This window comes from Anser brachyrhynchus, assembly GCF_964034855.1.
Source record: "Anser brachyrhynchus genome assembly, chromosome: 20".
In the NCBI taxonomy this organism is placed as follows: Eukaryota; Metazoa; Chordata; class Aves; order Anseriformes; family Anatidae; genus Anser; species Anser brachyrhynchus.
In genome coordinates, this window is record NC_137713.1 from 1198491 (window position 1) to 1220626 (window position 22136).

General features: G+C 42.9%; 1 protein-coding gene across 7 annotated transcripts in view; it reads right to left on the bottom strand.

Moving 5' to 3' along the window:
* Positions 1 to 22136, bottom strand: part of SGSM2 (small G protein signaling modulator 2) — a 51218-nt gene that overhangs the window by 21639 nt on the left and 7443 nt on the right. For all 7 annotated transcript variants that reach the window (XM_080562770.1, XM_080562769.1, XM_080562765.1 and 4 more), the window contains exons 3-7: positions 8309 to 8471; positions 5446 to 5607; positions 2359 to 2426; positions 1716 to 1861; positions 565 to 699 (exon numbers count right to left, since the gene is read on the bottom strand). In XM_080562770.1, coding sequence (XP_080418896.1) covers positions 565 to 699; positions 1716 to 1861; positions 2359 to 2426; positions 5446 to 5607; positions 8309 to 8471 — 674 coding nt within the window. The remainder of the gene's footprint in view (positions 1 to 564; positions 700 to 1715; positions 1862 to 2358; positions 2427 to 5445; positions 5608 to 8308; positions 8472 to 22136) is intronic.

The following is a 22136-nucleotide window of genomic DNA, read 5'->3' on the forward strand; positions in this document are numbered from 1 at the left end:
ACAACAAACAGAAAATGAAGGTGATTCAAGTGCATGCATGCTTTTTTCTTCTCCTTTATCCACCCCTTCACAATTCTGAGATCTTAATTCCAGCCCCCTCAATGTTGCACACCCCGTCAGCCCAGTAGGATTGGCCACAGTCAGAACATGCCAGGCTATTTTTATCTGGCCTAATCACACTTCAACTTCCAGGTCCTGCACAACTCCATCATCCATCCACTTAAGTCTTCAGTTCAAGAAACCTATTTTTACATTAATACAGCTTACAAGATTTAGCATGACATAGTGATGGAGCACTGAAGTACCCTCCTCAGAGACATGAAGATCCTGAAAGTAAGAACTATCAACCTTCTTCTCAATGTTACATTAAGATATTTAAAACTTTTTGGCAACGAGGACGAAGCCTGTTTCACAAATTCAGTAACAAGAGTAATACCCAATCACATGTAAAAATACAAGAGAAAAATGGGAAATTTGGCCCACCCTATGCATCACTGCATTATATATACTTTGTTTCTCTGATGGCCAGATAACACAGGTTTCTGTAAGTATCAGTGTACTTACTGGCTGGACTAAGACATTGTTTTTCCCATACAGGAGGTGTGTTCGGGAATTCTGGTGCAAAGACTCTACATACTCTCTTGCTGAAGCAGCAAAGCGATCTTCTGATGTGCTCCCACTTGAATGCCGTTTCCGGATCTAGCATGCACACACACACACACAAAAACAGTCAAGGCAAATCAAGCAGCACGGGAATGACTGTAATGACAGTCCAGTAAAACAGGAGCACAGTTCCATTCAGACCAATCTCTGTAGAATGCAACTTCTTCTGGAGCCAAGAGACCTTGCAGAGAAACGATCTGGGCTTTTCCTCACCCCAGGCCAAGGCAGCTCATAATTTCTTGTGAACTACCTGAAGAAATCACACATCAAAAGCCACAGAATTTGGCCCTGGATCTCAAACTTTTTTTAAACAGACAGAATATTTGGGTCCAAATGGACTTTTAACCTGTGATAAAGGCTCCATCACAGAAGAGAAAAAAAGGGTTCTTCTTATTCTTCTGGGGTTGTATTTATTGTCAACATAAAGAATCATAGAATGGCTTGCTTTGGAAGGGACCTTGAAGATCATCTAGTTCCAACACCCTTGCCATGGGCAGGGACGCCACCCACTAGATCAGGTTGCTCAGGGCCTCATCCAACCTGGTCTTGAACACCTCCAGGGATGGGGCATCCACAGCTTCTCTGGGCAATCTGTTCCAATGTCTCACCACACTCTGAGTGAAGAATTTCCTCCTGACATCTAATATAAATCTCCCCTCTTTTAGTTTAAGACCATTCCCCCTTGTCCTGTCATTATCTGCCTGAGCAAAATACTGCTCTCCATCTTTTTTTATAAGCCCCCCTTAAGTATTGAAAAGCTGCAATGAGGTCTCCCCAGAGCCTTCTCTTCTCCAGGCTGAACATTCCCAGCTCTCTCTGCCTTTCTTTATAGGAGAAGTGCTCCAGCCCTCTGATCATCTTTGTGGCCCTCCTCTGGACTTGCTCTAACTGGTCCATGTCCTTTTTTTGCTGGGGGCCTCAGACCTGGAGGCAGTACTCCAGGTGGGGCCTCACAAGGGCAGAGTAGAGAGGGACAATCACCTCCCTCTCCTGCTGGCCACTCCTCTTCTGATGCCCTGTAACTCTGAAATAGCTGCATAGTAAATACCTACTCCCAGCGCTGGGCGCTTTGAAGGTGAGTCTTGGCGACCATGAACTCCGTGAATTCGGTGTCGTTGAACAAGTTCATCTGCTGAAGGGTCTGTCCAGTAGTGATCAGCTGTTTTTAGCTTGGTGTACTCCAGTGCACATGGTCCAACTAAGAAAACAGCCCAGGAAAGAAAACTGAGTCTGTCTGCAAACATACGTAGTCTTACCCTGCTGGTCAAGTACCCAAAGTATGATTTTTCCTCTCAAGCCAGGTGAATATTAATGATCACTTAGTGATCCTACAGGATCAGCACATAATATAGACAGTACATATAATATCATATCCTCTTATCTAGGGCTGCGTAAAAAATATTTCTGTAGGACACAATACCCTGCCAAAGCAGCATTAACAATTCCAATCTGCTAGCAAGCATGCTGTAAAAATACAATTTTCTTTCTATTCTCTGATCTAACCGATAATTAATAGGACTGGTCTCCACTGGTCTTGGAGGCAACAAAACATCATCTCCTTTATTACTCTACTACAGCTAGCCAAACTATGTGCTAGAGATAAAAATCACCTTTTGTAACAGTTATAAAATAAAATGGCTTAAGAAACAGTTTGTTTTCTTTAGCATAATAAGAAATAACTTTGCAAGAACTTACCTAGGAGAGAAGCAAGTATTGGGCCACAAACAGGATCTGCCAGTAAAGCTTCTTTTTCATAATATTTACTAGGAATGAAAGATTAGAGCCCAGTTAAAAACACTGGCTGTTATTTTTAAAAGCTCTTATGTCTCCCAGTAGTATTAGTCCATTGACTTTAAAAATATTACATTATTGCTTAACAAAAAGTAAGCCAAAGAAAGCAAAACAGATAATGGCAGTCATATACCAGGTCAGACTTAAAACAAAATAAAAACTCAGGCCAAATGCTCATTTCAAGTGTGAATTCAGACAATTAAATTACCTACATAAAAGGGAAGATTTAAGAGTTTAGAGTTCTAAGAGCTTTACCAAGGCTGAAAATTGAATCTAGGCTGTATATCTGTAGTGCTTTCCAAGCTTGGTTTTAGTTTCAGTTCTAATGCAAAAGGAATTCCAGCAACAGAATTTAGCTGTGATTATCAAATACACTCTCTCACACAATGGGCAATAAGAAAATTGACTACCAAAACCACCAGAAATGGGACCAAAGGGATCCAAAACCCATACATTTCCTGAGCTAGACAGGTAGAGGAAAAGCAGTTGCTAGGAATATCTAGAAATCACCGATGCATGCATCTCTGAAAGCTCTACTAGGGATTGACTGGCTCACAGACTAATCTCCAAAGAAGAAATGTTGTGCTGGGTTTGCAGGTAGATAGAAGGCTTTTACTACATGGTGTGTCATAAATGGAGGCACTAAGCGACACGGTTTAGTGACGGCACTCTGTAGGTCAAGTTAATGGCTGGACTTGGTGATCTTGAAGGTCTTTTCCAATCTAGATGATACTATGATTCTACCTATTCTTAAAGTGTATTAAAATATATTGCAAGAAAGCTATGAAGAAATTAACTTGGCCTATTTTAGACACTTCCTTTAGTAGTAGATCATTTCCCAAACTCTATCAGTAACATTGACTAGATCTCAGTGGAGCATAAAGGGAGCCTAGAACAACCAGTTCAATAAACCTACCCTCCAGACTTCTATATTTAATAAGATGACCACCATCCCTACTTTTGATCCATATTCTGCCACTCATCAGCTGTATAATCTCAGGCAAGTCACTTCCTCTCAGTATGCTCCTTCTGCCTCATCTATTTTTGACACTGAGCTCAAGAGGCAGGAGCTTGCCTTTTGCTAAATGTGTTTACCCAGTATATTTGATTTGAGGCTTTAGACACTAATGCAATACGGAGACAAATAAGAACTCTCTGTAAGCAATTTTGCCAGTTTTCCACAGAGACCGAGAGATCCACACATTCTTAAAACATCTTGTTCATCTGTAAGGAATGTTCTTGAAACACTGTCAGGAACAATGAACTACTACAAATAGTAGCTCTTGCAGTGACCCAAAAGTCTTCCCATCACAGCAGGCAAAGCTGACTTAAAAAAAAGTCAAAACATCTAAACACCCAAATATCTCAAAATGTCATTATCTGCCATTTCTTCCACTAGATGGGGCTCAAACTCTAAATCATCTCTTCCTCAAGAACAGAGAAGCTGAAGAACTTAAAACGTAGTATTTGAGCAGTTATATCACAAAAATGCATGAGAACAAGCCTTATTCACTGTGAGTGAGGTTCTCAAAATCAGACACCTACAATTAAGGACATGGCCCTAAACCCATCTGCATGAATGGAGAAGCCAGTAAGGGAACACCTACAATACATGGCAATGAAACAATTGTGACCTAATTCTCTTGTCACATATCAAGTGAATTATGTGGAAGAAAAAGTAAAAAAATTCTTGTATCCATTTATCAGCAAATATCCTGACTCACTGGATACAAAATACTTTCATTAACTATGTCTGTGGGACACAGCCAACCCTCTCAGTTTCTTTTACACACAGCTCTTGAAATTGTTCTCAGAGGAACGGTTTTCTTTGAACAGCAGAAAGACCTTTCTTCCATTCTCTTTCTTTTTAATGGCCAAACAGATCATGAAAATAAAGCTGATGACAAAGAAAACAATAATGCAAACAAAAAATACTGTGAGAGTAAGTTCCTCTGCCCTAGCTCTCTCCCTTGTTCAGACCCTTAGGTGCTGGACAGCCAAGAATGTGTCCCGCTAGTGCAGAAAGACAAGAGCAGCACTGTGAACAAACTGCAATGGTAATTGCGAACTGGGTAGATATACTTTTCTGGGACCAGATATAACTTTAGGGTTCCTACCTTTCTCTTCTCATGGGAAATTGTCCCCAGGGTGCTCCATAATTCTTCTTAATCACTTATGGGAGAATGGGAAGGCACAGAGGGGAGTTCAGAACCACCTCTTGGGAAACCAAAGCTAATGCTGGACAGTAGGAAATGACAGAATAGAGGACTTCTCTTTTCCTCTTAAAGAGTCCCTGTGGATTACATCCATAAAGCATTGATACTCTTCTCTAGTTTTGCAAGGGAAGTTTCACTTTACACAAAGCCCAAATTTTTGAAGAAGGAAATATGATTCAAAGAACCTTTTTGCAAAATTCTAAGGTTTTACATCATTAACTCCCCCTGTTCTAATCTCATTTCCCTTCTTCCTGACATGCTAAAATTCCAAAGGGTTACTTTCAAACAAATGTAAGTGAATTAAGCATTCCTGACCTACTAGAATACATTTATATTCCACTAAGTCACTGAGGTCTAGGTCCCATTAGAATTTGGGCACCTAAATAACTACTGAAGCCTAAAGTGCCTTAGTGAGTGGAAAGGATCAGGGCTTCACATACTTCTGAATGCATTACTCTTTCTGCTAGCATTGTTAATATTTTGCCAACTTTAAAAAAAAAAAAAATAAAAAAACACCTTTACTAAATTGATAGTTAGTTTTTTATCTGATTTCTGGAGAGCTGTATGGCTGTTAGCATTTTTGTATGTCTGTAACATTGTCAAGGATTCAAAACAAGTGTTTTTTTTTCTAAATGACTGAATGACTTTGTAACTGGTTTTCTCCCTACCAGATCTATTCAGTATCAAAGAAGTTTGCAAAAGACTTCTGATGAAATCAAAAGACACCTAAACACATCACTCTAACAAACCTCTGTGCTTCTGATTCTTTCCTTACCTGCAGTTATCAACAATATACTGCACAATCTTGTCAAGCACTTTCTCAATCAATGCTGTCCGAACCCATATGTGTTTGATGGCCTGAGGTGTCAGTACAGGTGTTTTACTAGTGGTTGATCCCTGCCTCTTGAGGGGTTCCTGTCCATTTGGCTGATTTTTCCTGCAAAAGGAGATAAAGTAAAAGTTGTCAGAATTCAGACTCTCTTCCCCTCACTGGAAACCTTCCAGTGAAAAGAATGCTGTTAGAACACACACCATGTATCTGACAAACGCATACCTGTATATATTATGTTAGCACTCACCACTACTGGGATGTGGAGTCTTAGTCAGTCCCTCATCAGGGATTTTCTGAAAGTCATGGCTCTGACTACTGATTCAGAATGCTTCTGTTCTGGGCTATCAATCTGAGAAGTCTGTAAGGACTATCTAATTGAAGAAGAGATGCTAAACAACTTCTAAAAAAAGCCCCCAAACAGGTCAGTATTAGGTATGTCAGTCGTCCCTAACAAAAATATCTTTTTGCTATTGAAGCTTTAGAAAAAGCCCAACATTTGAGCTCCTCCAAAACCTCCACATACGATAGGCTAAAAAGAGCAGACAGCAAATCTCTTGCAGACCATAGGCCCCAAAAGAATGAAAACACAACAAAATGCGAACTATAACGTAAAGTAAGTTGCACTTGAACAGAAATTTGCTTCTTATCAAATAAAGCTTCATACTTATTTGGGAAAGCTATATGGAGGATGGTAAAAAAGATTCTTGTCTCCCAGCTTTCTTTTGTACCTTCAGGCTCAAGCTAGCCATGAGCCCACGAGGACACAAAGCTGCTTCAGCATGAGATATTCCCACTGAGACCACGAGCACGGAGTAGGATTTGAGATTAACACAGGCAGAGCTGTTCCAGGGAGCTCCACACACAATTGTCAGGCAGTCCTTGGGCACAGGCCCATCTTTTTATTCTCTGTAAAGCACCATGTATAGCTAGCTACAGCACAGTCTGTGCTAGTGTCTTGGCAGTGAGATCTTCTCTCTTACCACCTACAGAATGACAACAAGACAACTAAGAGATAAGCAACATCAAACTGAGAAACCAGGACTAAAGCAAATGAGCATCCAAAGCCAGCTGGGAGCTTGCTTGCAGCCAAGCCCCCTGCTTGCTCCGACAGCATAAGGCAGCACTGCAACAGGCCCACTGCAGAAACGGGGAGTTCAATGCTGTCTTTTAGTGACAGGATGGCAAGCTGGTTATACAAAGCAGAATCACTTCCCAAGTTCGGCTGTAAACAAGAACGTGGGCACTGCTCAGCAAGGTGGGCTCTGAACCACGCAGGAGGTTGTCACCTCTTCCTGCGGAGTTACCTGCTACCCAGCAAACCTGTCTGAGGCCAGCCCAGGGGGCAGCTGTGCCTCAGGCATGCTGTGAGGAAGTGTTCTGCCGCAGGAACAGGATGGTACTGCTTTCTGTAGATCCTATATACTGTGCCTCCTGCCATGCCACTGCACAGCTTCACATGGTGGAAATGCAATTTCCAAGGAGCAACAATAGCTGGGCTCTGTTTTGGGTGAAGCCCGTAGTTCTTTGCATTTACACAGCCCCTAGTCCTCCATTAGGCCATGACAAAACCTCTGCAAGGCAACACACACGTGCAGTGATGATCCCAAGCAAAGAAATAGACAACATCACTGATATCCTTCTTCCCAATATTTAAAAAACTAACTTGAATAAAATACCAGTCTAAATCAGTAGTCATGTAAATAAAAATATATTAAAAAACACGTATGTACTTGCTAAAAACTACATAAGGTCTGATAATTAGAAGAAGCTTAATAAAGATAGGTGCCAGAAAATTACACAGATATTTCTAAGTGCTAATTTAAACAACTGTCAATTATTGAAGACTTCAGTGCAACACAAACAAGCAGTCGCTCTCTTGACAAATCCATTTTTACAGCAAGTTGATCAAAAGGCTAAAAAGTTCCTACAATCCACAAAGATGTCTTAAGGCTTAGCAGTGCCACTGTACAACAGTCTGTACAAATGTTCCTGTCTGAAAAATGAAATCTGAAAAAATGTTCCTGTCCTGTGTAGAATACAAAACACTCTTCTCACAGGCTCATGCGCTGTGATTTTGGAGCACCTCTCCTGCAAAGAAAGGCTGAGAGAGCTGGGGATGTTAAGCCTGGAGAAGAGTAGGCTCTGGGGTGACCTCACCGCAATCTCAAGTCCTCGACTCCAATACAAATTCAGTTGTGCTCAAGCCCAGTGTGTGCCTAAATGCGCTCCTCCGATCACTCTCATTGCTGTCCACGTCTTCTTGAGTTCATCCTTTCACCAACTGTTCTTTGTATCCATTAACTCAACTATTTCTGCTGTGATACCCACAAATCAAATCTTCTGTTACTGGTTTGGCAAGAAGCATGCCAAAGCAGCTTTTCCAGTAAGTCTGTTCTATCAGTTAAAACAGCTTTTCCAGAGAGTCTGTTCTATCAGTTCCTCTTGCCACCCACATCCCTTCCCACTAACAGTCCAAACTGGTCCATCAAACCCTGGCTGTGAGCGCTCTGTCAAATCACCAGTTATTATTAACTTTTGTTGTTTTGTGTGGGCTGGACACCCTGATCCTCTACACTACAAGAAACCACACAAAACACCAAAGACCCAGTTCCCAAGCTCTGTCTCTTTGCTAACTATCAGCTTGATGACACAAAAACATTTGTCTTACAGTTACAGACACTGAAAAGTCAAAGCTACAACAAATTTGGCTAATAAAGAACTCTCTGCATGAACCAACAAGTCCGTAACCTCTCCAGGCTGCATACACATTGCGGGAATTTTGCTGGTAAACAGACATCAGCCTCACCTGCTTTCCACCTGCTGCTGCAGTTCCTGCACTTTCTTGCATATGTCTCCTGCTACTGCGTACGTCTTGCCAACTTTGGTGAACAGCGCAGCAACCTTGTCGGTCCGCAGGAAGCCAGCAGCCCTGCGCTTCAGCATGTGCAGGAGACATGCTTCCACAACACCTGCAAGAAAGGGAAGGAGATAAATGTATGGGTACTCCTGTCCTTCAGGCTTCTGTTTGGTGATTGCCGTCTGCTAACACCCACTGGTCAGGTGTGGAGACAAAAGAACAGGGAGGTGCAGAGAGAGAAAGATAGACTAGATCTCAAAATCAGATGATGCAAGTATATACCTCATCTGCAACAATAAGCACCTTGTAAGTTACAGACAGTGGAAGAATTCCTGATTCTACTGAAAATAAACCCTGAAAACTAACCCAAGTCCCAGGCAAAACTAAATGGCATGTGGAAACACCACCTGCATGTAGCTAGCCTAGAAGCTCCAGCAGCTGAAGGACTACAGCATGTGTCTGTATTGAGCAGCATTAGTAGAGATGTCCCCTTGATTTTCAGCACTGCTACCCTACTGCTTCACTTTGCAAGACTGAGCAACTCCCTGCTGAATGAATAAATAAATAAGAAGCATTTATGAGGTATTAATAACTTCACATTTTGTGTCTTATAACTCTGGAAAAAAAAAAAAAGAAATCTCTAATTGGCTTCCTGCTAACACATCCCTACTACACAAATTAACCTAATGTGTGTTCTGAAAACACTACCATTTGCTCTTACAGTGCTGAAAACAGCACTAGAAAAGCACTTGGGAAATGCATCGTGGGATAACAATGACACTATTTTGCTTTCAACTTTGAAGGCAGATATGTCTTTAAGCTAAGCAGCAATGGATAAATCTGACAGAAGGTAAGCTTTCCATGGGAATCCCTAATTTGCCTGTGGAAGAGCCAGTAGAATTAAATACTGATGGTTTGTGGATTTTAGACTGTTCATCTTAATATATTTTTTTTTCAAGATACAACTAACTTGATTTAGCAAAGCCAAGTCTTCTAATTGTACACCCTGAATTGTTGCAGCCGGCCCCGAGCTACTCTGCAATAACTGTCCCAGCATTTCTTACTGCCGTTAGCAAGAGGCTCCTGGCTGAGGCTGAACCCCAAAAAGTCCTAGCCCAGGAGAAGCAACAACCAAAAACCCACTGGGAATTGGTGTGGCAACAAAGCAACAGCGCAAATGGTCTCAGCTTCTGCAGAGCCCTGCTCTGCATCTTGTAGGAAACGCGCTTGGACTGCGTTTCACAAGGCTACTGAGCAGCAAGCCTGACCCTGCTTCCACGCGGCTGTACTGCCCAACCCAAACTGCAGCCTCAGAAGACAGCCACCCCTTTGCTTTTTCACCCCTGCCATGTGCAAAAGCTAAAGAGCAGCACTACTCCGCGAAAGAAAGGCCAGGAGACACAGGCACATCCCTGCCCGACCCCTCTCAGCATCAGCTTATGCCAGGAAACATCTGCTGCAATCAAAGGACATCCGCAGGTGGCAGAGGCAGTGCCTGCCTGCCTGCAGCCTTACAAGCGGGAGCCCAGCGCTGACGCCATCCCTGCAAGCAAGGCTGTTCCTGCTCGGATGAAGAGGGAGCATCTGTGCATCTCCTACAGAAGCAGCGGCGGGGGCGAGCGAGTTTGGCTGCCCACAGGTTGTGCGAGGCCAGGCAGAGCGGCACGGGAAGAACAAAGAGCGATGACAGCACGGGGATGTTCTTCACAGCACAGCCCTAGATCCCGTCTAGCAACCATCACAACGACTCTTAACTCAGCTACTGTTTTGCTCTGTCTTTCAATTAGAAATAAAGAAAACGTAAAGAAAAGCAGCTTTCCGGATGCCTGAAGCAATGCACTAATAATTGGTACCAAATCTTAAATGAAGCAACCTGCCTTTAAAAATAACTGCAAAGCAGCGCATTGCTGTTGCTTAGGAAACAGGCTCTCTTCCCACCTTCACTGTATTTTTTTTTCTTTCTTTAAAACAATAAAATATTGATGAAGCAAATTTAGTGAAAAGCATAGCAGGCACAGCTTTAATTATTAACAAATGCTGCAGCTGCCATGGAGGGCATTTCCACAGCAACTGCCCCTAAAGCTCCAATATTTAATTATTCCATCGTGACATTTCTCATCACAAGGACTTGGCGTAACATCAGTACCTGATGGTCTGTAACACACGCGTAGTGGCTATTTGCAAGGGGAGAGACACTGGAATTCACTCCTGGATTGCCTCAAAATATATGTTCCACGGGATGAGAGATTAATGCAGCACGTCCAGCTTTACGTGTAAGGTACCCTGAGATCCGGGTTTAGGTTTTAGTCCCAGCTGTAACTTGTGTGACCTTCAAGTCACTTCATTCGCCTCTACTTCACCACTAGACTGAGGCTAACACTACTATCTCTCTTCAACTTCTCTCTCAGAGCTCCTCTATGCAGAGAAAATATTGCAGGACAGCTAACTGAATTTGATTTCACACCAGACTTAATGTGCATTGGGTTCCAAACACAGTGGCTTTTATCCAGCTAAGGACAGAGATGTTAGGAGGAGAGAGGAAGAGGCAGGAGATGTCAGATGCGTTCCCATTCCAACACTGGGGAACAGGTGACGGATGTCACCTCTTCGGCGCAGGGCAGCAGAAAGGCGCCCTCTGACACAGCAAGCTGCACAAGAGCTTCACAGCACACCGGGGGGCAGCTGCCTGGAAGATTCGAGGACTTTTGTCTTCTGCGTGCCCAGCGGCAGATGCTCTCATCTCACTGCGCTGCACCTTGTCAGCATCGCCCACAACAGCAGCATGCGTGCACATGCTCCACTTACCTTGTCTCTTTTTTTTCCCCCTTTTTTAAAACCAACCACAAAAACTAAATTTATATTTTCTAAACATTGGATTGAATCAGTAAAAGCACACTTTTTACAGGGAAATATATCAGCAATTACAAACTCTTCTTCCTGAAAACCTCCGTGCCTCTCCTTCTCTGTGCAGAAAGGCCTCCACAAGTCCGCTGCTCTGCAGTTAGGCTGCTTGTGCCTCTTGCTTTCTGTTAATCTGCAAGAGAATTAGCTTTTTTCTTGACCACCTCTTGGATTTACATCAGTTCTCCACAGCACGCTCTTGACATTCATCTTGTAGGCTTGTGGGAATAGGTGAAAACAAACAGAACATAACATACCCCCTTCCTATTGTTATGCTGGACAGTGTCAGAAATCACAAATTTTAACTGAAGACACAAAAGGGCATGGTGTGCACAAACACTCCCCTTCCTCATTTCCACAGTCCCTCAGCATACATTTTCAACCAGCTGAAATTCATGCAGATTATGTATTACAAAGACACACACAAACCCAACCGCCAAGCAATGGAGACAACGTCAAAAATGCACGAAGGAGCTGGGCCACAGAAATCGTGACAGAATTATTTTGGGAGAAGAAAGCTGGAGGCTTAGGCAAATCAGGTTTCTGCAAGCTTCTGCAAGTTTCCTACTTTTCCTTATTTACTAAGAAACCAGAAAAAGGTAATTGTCCTGCAGTTGCAAAGTGCAGAACACAGAGATCACTGCCTGCAAATATAACACAAAGAACATTTTAGGGGGTATAGTTAGAAGAACCTTTCCTTATTTAAAGAAAATGAGCAATTTTTCCCCTTTTGGAATCTACCAGTCTTGAAAAACATAAAAAGAGATAAAGATGTAGCTGTTTCTGGGGGACCTGGTAAAATCCCATACATCAACAGGTAGTTTTGCATACAAACAGGTAGCTTCTACACACAAACATATGCCTTTATTTATTCGTCTGCAGGCACACAGGTAAATAACTATTGTAGGCTTTCTAAGCACAGCATAATGCAATCTCGAGCCTGCCTACTGTTGTTGTAGCTACAACAATATATACAAGCAAAAACTGACTACAGAAAAACACAGCTACCCATTATGTGCCCACTGGAGGAGCAGCACTGTGCTTGGAAGAAAATCAACACAGCTCAGGTAATTCTTTTCTATCATTCAGCTGACAGCAGCCATCTAAAAATTCATTAACTTCAGCCAATTTTGAGGAACATCCCCTGCAGTATCCACTGCTGAATTTAATTAAGTGCAGATATGTTATTGATTTACAACAAAAATAATCTCTGTCCCCAACAGCTTTAATGAATGTCACATTTTTCTGACTTCAGCAAGGATACTTCTTGCAGGGTCAGACTGACAACTTCGCTTTTCTCCTTTTTTGCCTCTATCAAAATCCCGACAAGAGTTAATGGACCGTGTAATAACAGAGCTCTAGGGATGCGCTTGGAAGGGTGGTAAGCAGAGAAAAGGCCTGTGGAAGGATTATTTACGGGATTTATTTAGCAGATGAGATTTTCCTTAGACAGGAAGAAACACCACAGCTAAATGCCTTGTTTTCATGGAAACTGTGTACAGGGAATAGAATTCATGAGGCTCAAGAAAATAGGAACAAGAGAAAAGAGGAGGATGACAAAGAAGCAATAAGATGCTCACGATCTCCAGCTGCTCTTGCTGTACCTAACTCATCACAGATCTGCCCAGCTTGAAACCAATCTTATCCCCAAGTTACAGCATGCCGTGTCATCGAGAAATGCGTGCAGAGCAGGTGAGACACCCAGAGGTACCACGTTCTGACCAAGAAGCAAGTGACTGCAGAGGAGATACCCAAATATGCTCCTTTGTCCCACGGGTACTGCTTTGTGCATTTTAAAGAAGAGGAGAAAACAGAGTATCGTGTGTGCTTAAGTCTCAATCCCCTTTTAACATCCTGTTAAAAAGAAACAAATTGCTTCATAGAACAGAAGAAAAGCAAGATTGTAGCAAGCAAAGTTCGATTAAACATTTTCTTTATAATTACAACCTCAAGATAATGCCTCAGTAGTTATGTACAACCCCTGCTTTGTTACCGGGCATTCCTTAATATGGACACGCATCAGAGTTATCTGTGCTGATGTGTCGCTTCCATTCCTGATGTATTCCTCCAACACTCTCTTTTAGCATATATCCATTTTTCATTTCACCACAAGGTTTTGGCAACTGAAGCTCGCAGCTTCTCTGCAAGTCTGGTACATTTTAACATGCTCTTATTTACAGCGGCCCCATCACGGTTATACTGGAACAACACCAGCACTGCTGAGAGAGAGATTTAGCGAGGCAGTTAGAGGCGCTTTTTCTGCTGTAGCTCTTACTCTGGCTGCTCAGCTGAGAAGTCACGATGCCTGATGTTAGACCAATCGGGAGGGCATAAACATGTTTCCATATTTAATTTCATTTTCATTTCAAGCTGCAAAAGGTAGACTTTTAAAAACACTTTTTATTACTTTTATTAGCATTTACTAAAGCATTAATGTAGCAAATCACTCATTTAAGAGGTGCTTTTCACCTCTTTTCACCTTTTCACTCTCCAAAGCCCACCTCAAACTTGAAGCAGGCCTTGCTACGCCCTGCCAAGTTCACTGGACATTACACTTTACAAACATCCAAGTCAGATGCAACAACCAGCTCCTGAGCTACTAATGGCATGAAATACACAATCCTCATAGATAATCGAAATATTAGCCTGAAAAGTTCCCCTAGCAACAGTCAGGCCACAATCAGCACTTCAGACACATGCACACCCATCCTTCAGGGCGATGTCAATTCTCACTCTCAGGCCTACCCGCTTTACCAGTTACTTGCAGCAAGGGGGTACATACGCAGCTTGGAGCTCGGTTACCACCTCCCTTGACTGCTGGTGCCATTTCTTCAATACTGACGATTATTTCATTTCCCTCTGGAAGCACAGTGAAAGCAGCAGCTAGTGGGAACTAAGCGTGCACGGCTGTGAGGTTTAATGGTTATGTTGACCTGGACTAAAACTACTTTTGTTTTGCTCTACCACACAGACACCTCCTTTGCAATAAACCCCAGGGGAAGTATCTGAACAGACAATCCTCAGTTCTAAAGATAACTCTGGCTAGGACACATCAGGGCTGGAATTTGGTGACCATTCCTCTTTAAAATCTTGAGCACTAAGCCTCAAGAACCTCAATACTCTTCAGAAAATGGAAGTGTTTCCATTAAATACTATTACAGAAAAATCAAAATAACTGAGGTTTCTCTAAATAATTGAATATGATCCAATTTGATGGCCCATGACTAACATAAAATGTTTAGCAGAGTGCTGTAAAAAGCATAAGAAATTATATTTCACTTCTCAAGCTAAAAGCACGTGCAGTTTAAAAAATGATTTCACATCAGAGCTAATATTCACTCTTTTCTCCCCTTCTGTAACACTCTGCTCATTACTTATAAGTGGTCACCTTTGGGGCACAATCAAAAAGCTTTCAAATTTGTGTGAAACAGTATTTGCCTCCCGTCAATTATGATAATCTCTGGCACTCTCTTTGGGCTAATGTGTTTATGAAGTGAGGTAGAACCACTGTAAACTATTTCATAGGCATTATTCATCACTGAAAATGTTCCATTTGTTTTCCAAATAGAAACAGAAATACAGGAAAGCTCATACTTTGTTTACAAGAGACCTGCATTTCCATAGCTGATTAACTGCACTTTTTAAAATACCAACGCCAAGGATAGAAAGCTAAAAGAATTAAAATAATAAAATGTCCATTTGGACAACGGTTATTTACATCTATTTCTATGTAAGTTACATCTCTGCAAGCTAAGAAAAAAAAGAAAGAGGGTAACAGATTTCTTAATTTTTTGTCAGACCCCAGGAATATGGTGCTATTTAGAAGCCTTGAGGCGATTTCCTATAAACCCCAAAGCATAAAGCATCTGTTCCTAACGGAACTGATTTTCAGAGGAACTGCAAACCTGCAACTCCAACTGAACTGGATGGGAACAGCTTGTTGTGCAGACAGACACACAGGACAGTTCAAAAACGAGGTCCAGGCAAGCTCCAAATCAATTTCCTGTTCTTTCGTGAAACATCTGTTAATAATTTGTTGCCATGCTTTAAAGAGGAGGCAGAGAAAGGGTTTCTATCAGGAATTTATTTCTCACCTTAAAAATGAACAAAGAGGGGTTTCCCACATTGCTACCTTCCATGATTTTACTGCAAGTTTGTGGATATTTGATATTCTTCTGAAAGCTTTATTATCTTGAAGAATATCACTGGACAGGAATTTCTGCATAAGAACTTATTTAAGAATACATTTCTATTCCTCAGTTGATTCTATTTTCCCGTCATAACCTTTAATCCAGTCCTGTAACTTAGGACCATGAAGGAAAGTATTTCTGACTCATGATTTTTCATTACTCGGGGCTGGCAATCATGACGCTTGGTGACTCTGATAATTGCTCGGATTTCAGGTCCTGAACGAGAAAAAACAGAACACAAGCTCCAGCATCATAGAGTCATTGGTTCCTAATTAGATCTTCTCTTTCAAACACAATTAACTTTGTGCAAAATGGGATAACAAGTCATCATAAAACTAATGAGGAAAACAGTCCCACAACTAACTGCATTTTTGTTGTTAACCCTTACGCATGTTACCGGCTTGCACTCCTAACTAGCACCGCCAGGCACCCCCGCAGCTCAGGCACGCTGCTAACCCCGAGCTACCCCAGGCTCCCGGCCTGGAGCAGTCACCAGCCATAGTCATGTTCAAAGGCTTCCTGGCCTGCCTTTGCCAGCTTTGACAGAGACATTCTGCGGGATTTCAATTAAAACTATTTGATTGCATTCCTACAAACATTCGCAGACCCTGAAACTTAAGCACTTAACCAATCTCAGCCTAAGCATCTGGTGGTGTGCTCCAGAAAATGCAGCCACACAGCTGCTGCCCTGCTGTCTGCCAGCTCCAGAAGGAAGGGGATACTAACCCCCCTTACTAAACTGAAGTGACACCCAATTAAAGCTGGGAAATAACTGTTAAAAGGTTTGAGAAAAAGTCTCTCTGAAATAAAAGTGAGAGGACTTCACGTCTCACAGCCACCAGCCCGCCACACAGGCACCAAGTCATGGCGCACACGATGCCCTGACTGGGAACACTGGGGTTGTGCCTAACACGCACACCGGTTAAAGAAGGTGCGTTTGTGTTGCTCTACCTGAAGGGGAGTACTGACACCAGCCAGCAAGTACTTCACAGAAGAAGCCATTTTCATTCCCTTCAGAGCGGGGCTCCAGACTGATGTAACACAACCTGTCCAGAGTCAAAAACAGATATTCTAGTCTTGCTGCACTGAAGCATACACATGGAACCTGGACGAGCTACTGCACCTCTCAGAGAAGAATATGAGAGAATTTATATTGAGAAGTACGATAACATTTACCTATCGGCTGGGCGTTACGCTATGGACCTGGAGGTCACCCCCAGAGTAAAACAGCCTCTCGCTGCAGTGCCCTGAAGAGAGCTTGCTTCGTGCATCTCCTTCTCTATCATCACCCAGGCAAAAGAGAAGAAATTTGGCTGCTATCAAAACTAACTAACTAACTAACTAAATAACACTTAATACTCATAATGGTCTAAGAAGGAATATCATCAGGAATGAGGGGGCCACTTTCGGAAGCTGTGCAGTGGTATTACGCTGCCTCCTTTGGCTCCAGGGTCAACTAGACACGCGACAAGCACAGCCACGAGGGATGTGAGTGCTGCAGCTGTCACCTCTCCCGCAGCATAAGGAGCTCCAAAGGAAAGTGGGCACCAAGCACCGCGGGAGAAAAGGAACGGAGAGCGGCAGTGACCTTGTGGTAAGCCTGTCCAGTCCCCAGCACAGCTCCCGTGCAAAGCCCAAAAGGTCCCAGATGAGGTCCGGCGGACAGCAGGGGAACCCCTCCACCACTCTCGTCTCCTCACGTCTCTGAGGCTCACGTGGTGCAAACGTGCAACCCTCAAAGAGGGTTTGAAGGAAGCCTCAGCACAGCATTAAGTACCGCTCTACAGCTCAAAATCAGAACTGGCCTCTGCAATTCAGCCGCATGGGGATTCTGCACTTTTTAATTAATGGATTTAATTACTGGTAGCAGAGTTATTATTCAGGCCAAAAAAATGCTTTTCATGCTGTTCAAACCTCCTCTGATTCAACTAAAAATCTCACTGAAAAGCCAAGCCCTGCATGCCTTGCAGTGACCACGTTACCTTTTCTACTTGTGTGCACTGCTAACCTTCCTCCACAGCGCAGCAGCTACGTTCACTGGGACAAGCAGGTACGCTGGATTTACACCTACACAACGCACGCGTTGATTCTGGCACATCCCAGCTCTCGGTAATCCACCTGATGTTTATGGCTATTATTTCACAGCACGAGAATTAAGGATTATTTCAATTAATACACTCAAAATATTTATTCAAAGAGAACAAACTACCACGACTTATTTTAAACAATATAAGAACACCTTTAAATTATAAACTAGGTAAAGCACAAATACATTCAATAAACAGTAATTTAATTACAAGGTGATTCAAAGTTCACATCTCCTTTAAAACAAATATGAAGTCAATGTTAAACATTTTGTACAATGCCAGTTTTTGTCAGCATCCTTGCTACACTTAAGTATTAATTACACCAAGCAGAGCAATACAGTTAACTTCACTGAGGAAGTATTGTCTGTTCAAAGTTTGTTTTGAGCTGGAGCAGTTATCAATTTACCTTTAAAAACAAGGCACATTTACTACATTTAATTACTATTATTACAGGAGCAATATAATTTCTGGCTACATAACCCATTCATAAAGCATCAAGTACGCACCGTGCACATGGATTGCTTTAAGAGTTTTCCAGCAGCAGGCTCCCCCTGCCCCTTTCTTTTTCCTCCTCCACCGAATAACGCACACAAATGCAGCACAGTGTTTGGGCAATCGGGGCACTTATTGCAGCTCTGCAGACGCAGTAAACAAGCAAAATATGAAGTGCATTAAACAAACACCACAATGATAACGGAGCAGAGGCCAGGGCAATAAATCTCCCTTTATCTACTAGTCAGATAGGTGATTTAGCTGCAAAGCAGCTCGGCTATCACGCCCGCCTCAGAGCTGGGGCTGCCTTCCTGCACAGGGGGCTTGGCATTCACCCAGGGTGGCAGGGAGCTCGGCCAGGCAGGCGGCACCGCTCAGCACCGCGCACACAGCGCTCAGCACCGCGCACACAGCGTGCGCTCACACCTCCGCGCTCGCTGCAGGCGCAGCAGGGCGCTTCTGCGCTGCGCTGCCCTGCCCTGCCGCCCAGGGTGCTGATCAGACCTCGGCCCCAGAAGTCACTTTCCACATTTGCCAAGTTCACCAGAGAAAAAGAACAACAGCTGACAGCTGCTCTGCCGAGACCTGTGTAGGTACTGGCTGCTGCTGTCCACCCTCTTTCCAAGGCTCCAGTTAGTACAGACATCTCATGCTTCTCGCAAGAAGTCACAGCGTGCTGGACTGCGGAAGGAATTTAAGAAGCTAAATACTGGAACTGAATATTGGGACTGATTCATAACAACAAGAAAATAGCGATATTTGAAAATAATGCAATCTTCAGGCAGAGGCTGAAGATTTCCCAATGAGTTAGGTTTCTATCTCAAGCAGTTTAAATGAAATTGAGTTAATCTTCAAATCTCTTATTTCCTTCAAAAATCCTAAACTAATATAATTCATCCTATAAAACAATAACAACAACAACAAAAAACTCCCCCCACACTCTTTATAATTTAATACAGCAATAAAACTGGGAAAAGAGAGTGAAGAAAGGATAACAGAAGAGTTAACACTACCTATGTAAGGTCACAGGAAAAACTTTCTAGACACCTACAAAGTTCTGCTTTTAAGTCACAGATTTTTTCTTCTTTTTTTTCTTTTGACAAGATAAGGCAGTCTTGTCAAGCACAATTTGACCTGGGTTTGTAGATCTGGAGTAAAGACATCCTAACCTCCTATGTTTCTAGCTTCTGGAAAGCCTTCTGTACATCTTTTCTTTGTGAGTTTCTTTATTTATTTATTAATGAGAGGTGAAAAGGAGGAAAAAGAGAAAATATATTAAAAGCTGAGCTAATGAGATATCTTGACTGGATATAGTATAAAAGAGACCACTTGGAGGAAACAGCCCTGTGAGATTCACATCAGCTACATGTTCTCGAAGGGAGCAAGAACAACATTCAGGCAACCTTGTCTTTGGATTCATTCACAAATAAGACATTATGTTTACTGTATAAAACCGATTTAAACAGATTTCTAATTCTTTGTTTACAGCAGCCTGTTGCTGTCAGATCTAAAGACAGGCAACCATGCAGAATAAGACTTAGAGCTGCAGGCAGCTCACAGACAAGCACAGTAAATGCCATATGCTGAACTGGAAAGCCCTGCTTGCCGATTACTGGTAAACACACATCAGATAACTACAGCGATAGATACAAGAAACGCTTCCTTCTTCTTCCCTCTTTCCCTCAGAAATGTAAAAGCTGGGAAGGGCTTGTACTTCAGGTGACAATGCGGCCAGCCACAAATCCTTTAGGGCAGCTTGTGCAAGGAAGGGTGCGGGAGGAGAGGAGCAGTGTTTTTTCTCTGGCCTGCAGGGATGGCACTCAGCTGAACGAGTCACGGTCCACACGTAACACGATGTCAGCTGCCATTACCAAGGCAACGGCACCAGATAACCCAAGCTGAAAACATCCACATCCAGTTCCTAACAGAAACGCCATCCACAAAAAATATAAAAATTGAAACAGAGCCTGCATCATCTCATTACGCTTCTGATTGGCAGCACAGTATGGGTGAAATTCACCCAAGAGCAACCTGTTGCCCACATTAATGAATAAACAGTAATTTGGGAAGATGGAAAGTGCAAGTTGTTTTCTCCTCTCACACAGGGCAGTTGCTGAAAGCTTGAGCAAAACGGACAGAACAGCACCCGACCGGTCCATATGTAAGCAGGGTCCAACATCAGGGGGGAAAGCTGTTCAACATCCCTGCCCAAGCTGAGAACTGGTCAAAAAAAGCTTATGCAAAGCCCATGTCAATATGCACAAATCCACAGAACCACTATCTAAAATCCTGATCTTGTGCTCATTTTCCCCTAAACATCCATGAAAGCTACTGGGAATTCTGCCTGAGCAAGGTGCTCGAGGCTTGTCTGTATAAATCTCCACGTGTGCTGTAAATCACACACGGCAGCGTGGTTACTCAGCAGCCCGGCGCGGTCTCCCCTTGCCCACACACAGGCAGTTGCCGTAACAGCAGTGTGTCTGAAGCAGTCGAGCCATAAACTATCCATTCAGCTCGCTCTGCAGCTGCACTGCTTCTGAGACACAGACTGAGCCCCAGCCTCCAAATGTATTAAAAAAGGCCTGAAAATGAAGATCTGTGCAAGGCCATCTGATCCCCAGCTGCCCTCACAAGACCGAAGCATACCTGCTGCAGAAGGATTAAAGGATTTCCTGCCCTTACAAACCCATGCGTACTGTAACAAAGACAGACTTGAGGACATGGGGAAAGTGGCAAGCGCTATTTAAGTCCTAGTGGTACCTTTAGCCATTTAGGAGAGCTAGGAAATTTTCAGATACTGGTGCAAACAGGCCCTGAGAATCAACTACACCCTGTATTGAAGTGGTTCTTGCTAAACTCAGCCTTGCAGAGAGTAAAATGATTCACAAGAACTCTATATTTATAACAAAGATTCGCTGAAAATGACTCATGTACTGAGCCAACCTAATTTTAAACAAAGGGAAAAACCTCCTGAAGCACACAAAACTGGAATGGGGGAAGAGAACTGCACACACAAAGAACCCCAGCCAGGAGCAGTTGGCCAAACCTACTGGGAACAGCCTCTCCATTCAATTAGCCGAAGTGACGGCGGCAGACTCAGCTTCACCTACTTCTGTTTTAAAGTTAATTAAGTCGTACGTTCAAAGCAGCAACCTTTCTGCAGGTTGGAATACTTCCTTAGGATAGGTAGGACTGCTAGGCAATAATGAGGCAGCTGATGGAGAGTTCTAAGTTCTTCAGACCCTACCAAATTCAGAACGCAAACCCAAATGGAGTCACGGCAGGAGAGAGAGAGAAGTATTAAGATTTTACAGCATTCCTAATTTTGGACAAGCAGATTCTAACAGAAATAGCTGCCACCCCACTCCCCCTTACATCAGCATTGCAGCACATCTTACAGGATATCATTTCAAAGAGAGAACAGACACACAGCACTAAGAGCAATCCAGAACAAACAGGCAGCCTGCAGCAAGGACACAGAACAAGGGTTTCTTCACCTGCTCCTACCTCAGGACCATTTCCCTGAGTTACTCCTTCTCCTCTCTATGATATAAACACACAGTAGATTACAGGAAAGCACTTAACATAATGACAAATGCAAAACACCGTATATGCAGAGCACATATATGACAAAGAACATGGTCATTCACGTAGTAAATCTGGGATTTCTTGTTTCAAACAGAATTGATACAAGAGCCTGTTTATGCCAAGTTCCTCACGCATCCAGGAAAGCCCTGAGCAAGTGTGCAATACTGATGAACGGTATCAACAGGAAAAGGTCACTATTCTCAGAATTCTGTGTTCAGTAGTGTGCCAATACTTATTGCTCTAAACAGTCCACTTATCTTCAACGCCAAATCTAACTTCCACTCTTCTTAACCTCTCCACTGTCATTACCATAGAACTGGGTATGTTTGGCTGCAAATGCTCCATTCTGTGAAACCCAGAAGTGTTTAGATGGTGCCCATTCTCCAATTATTCTTAAGCATCGCTCTGAGTTAGGTCTTTGATTTGAAGCATGAAGAGAAAGCAGCCAAGAGTTCACAGATGAACACGCCTCTAGAACTGTACATAGCTTTAATTCTCAGTGATACCTTTTTGTGGTAT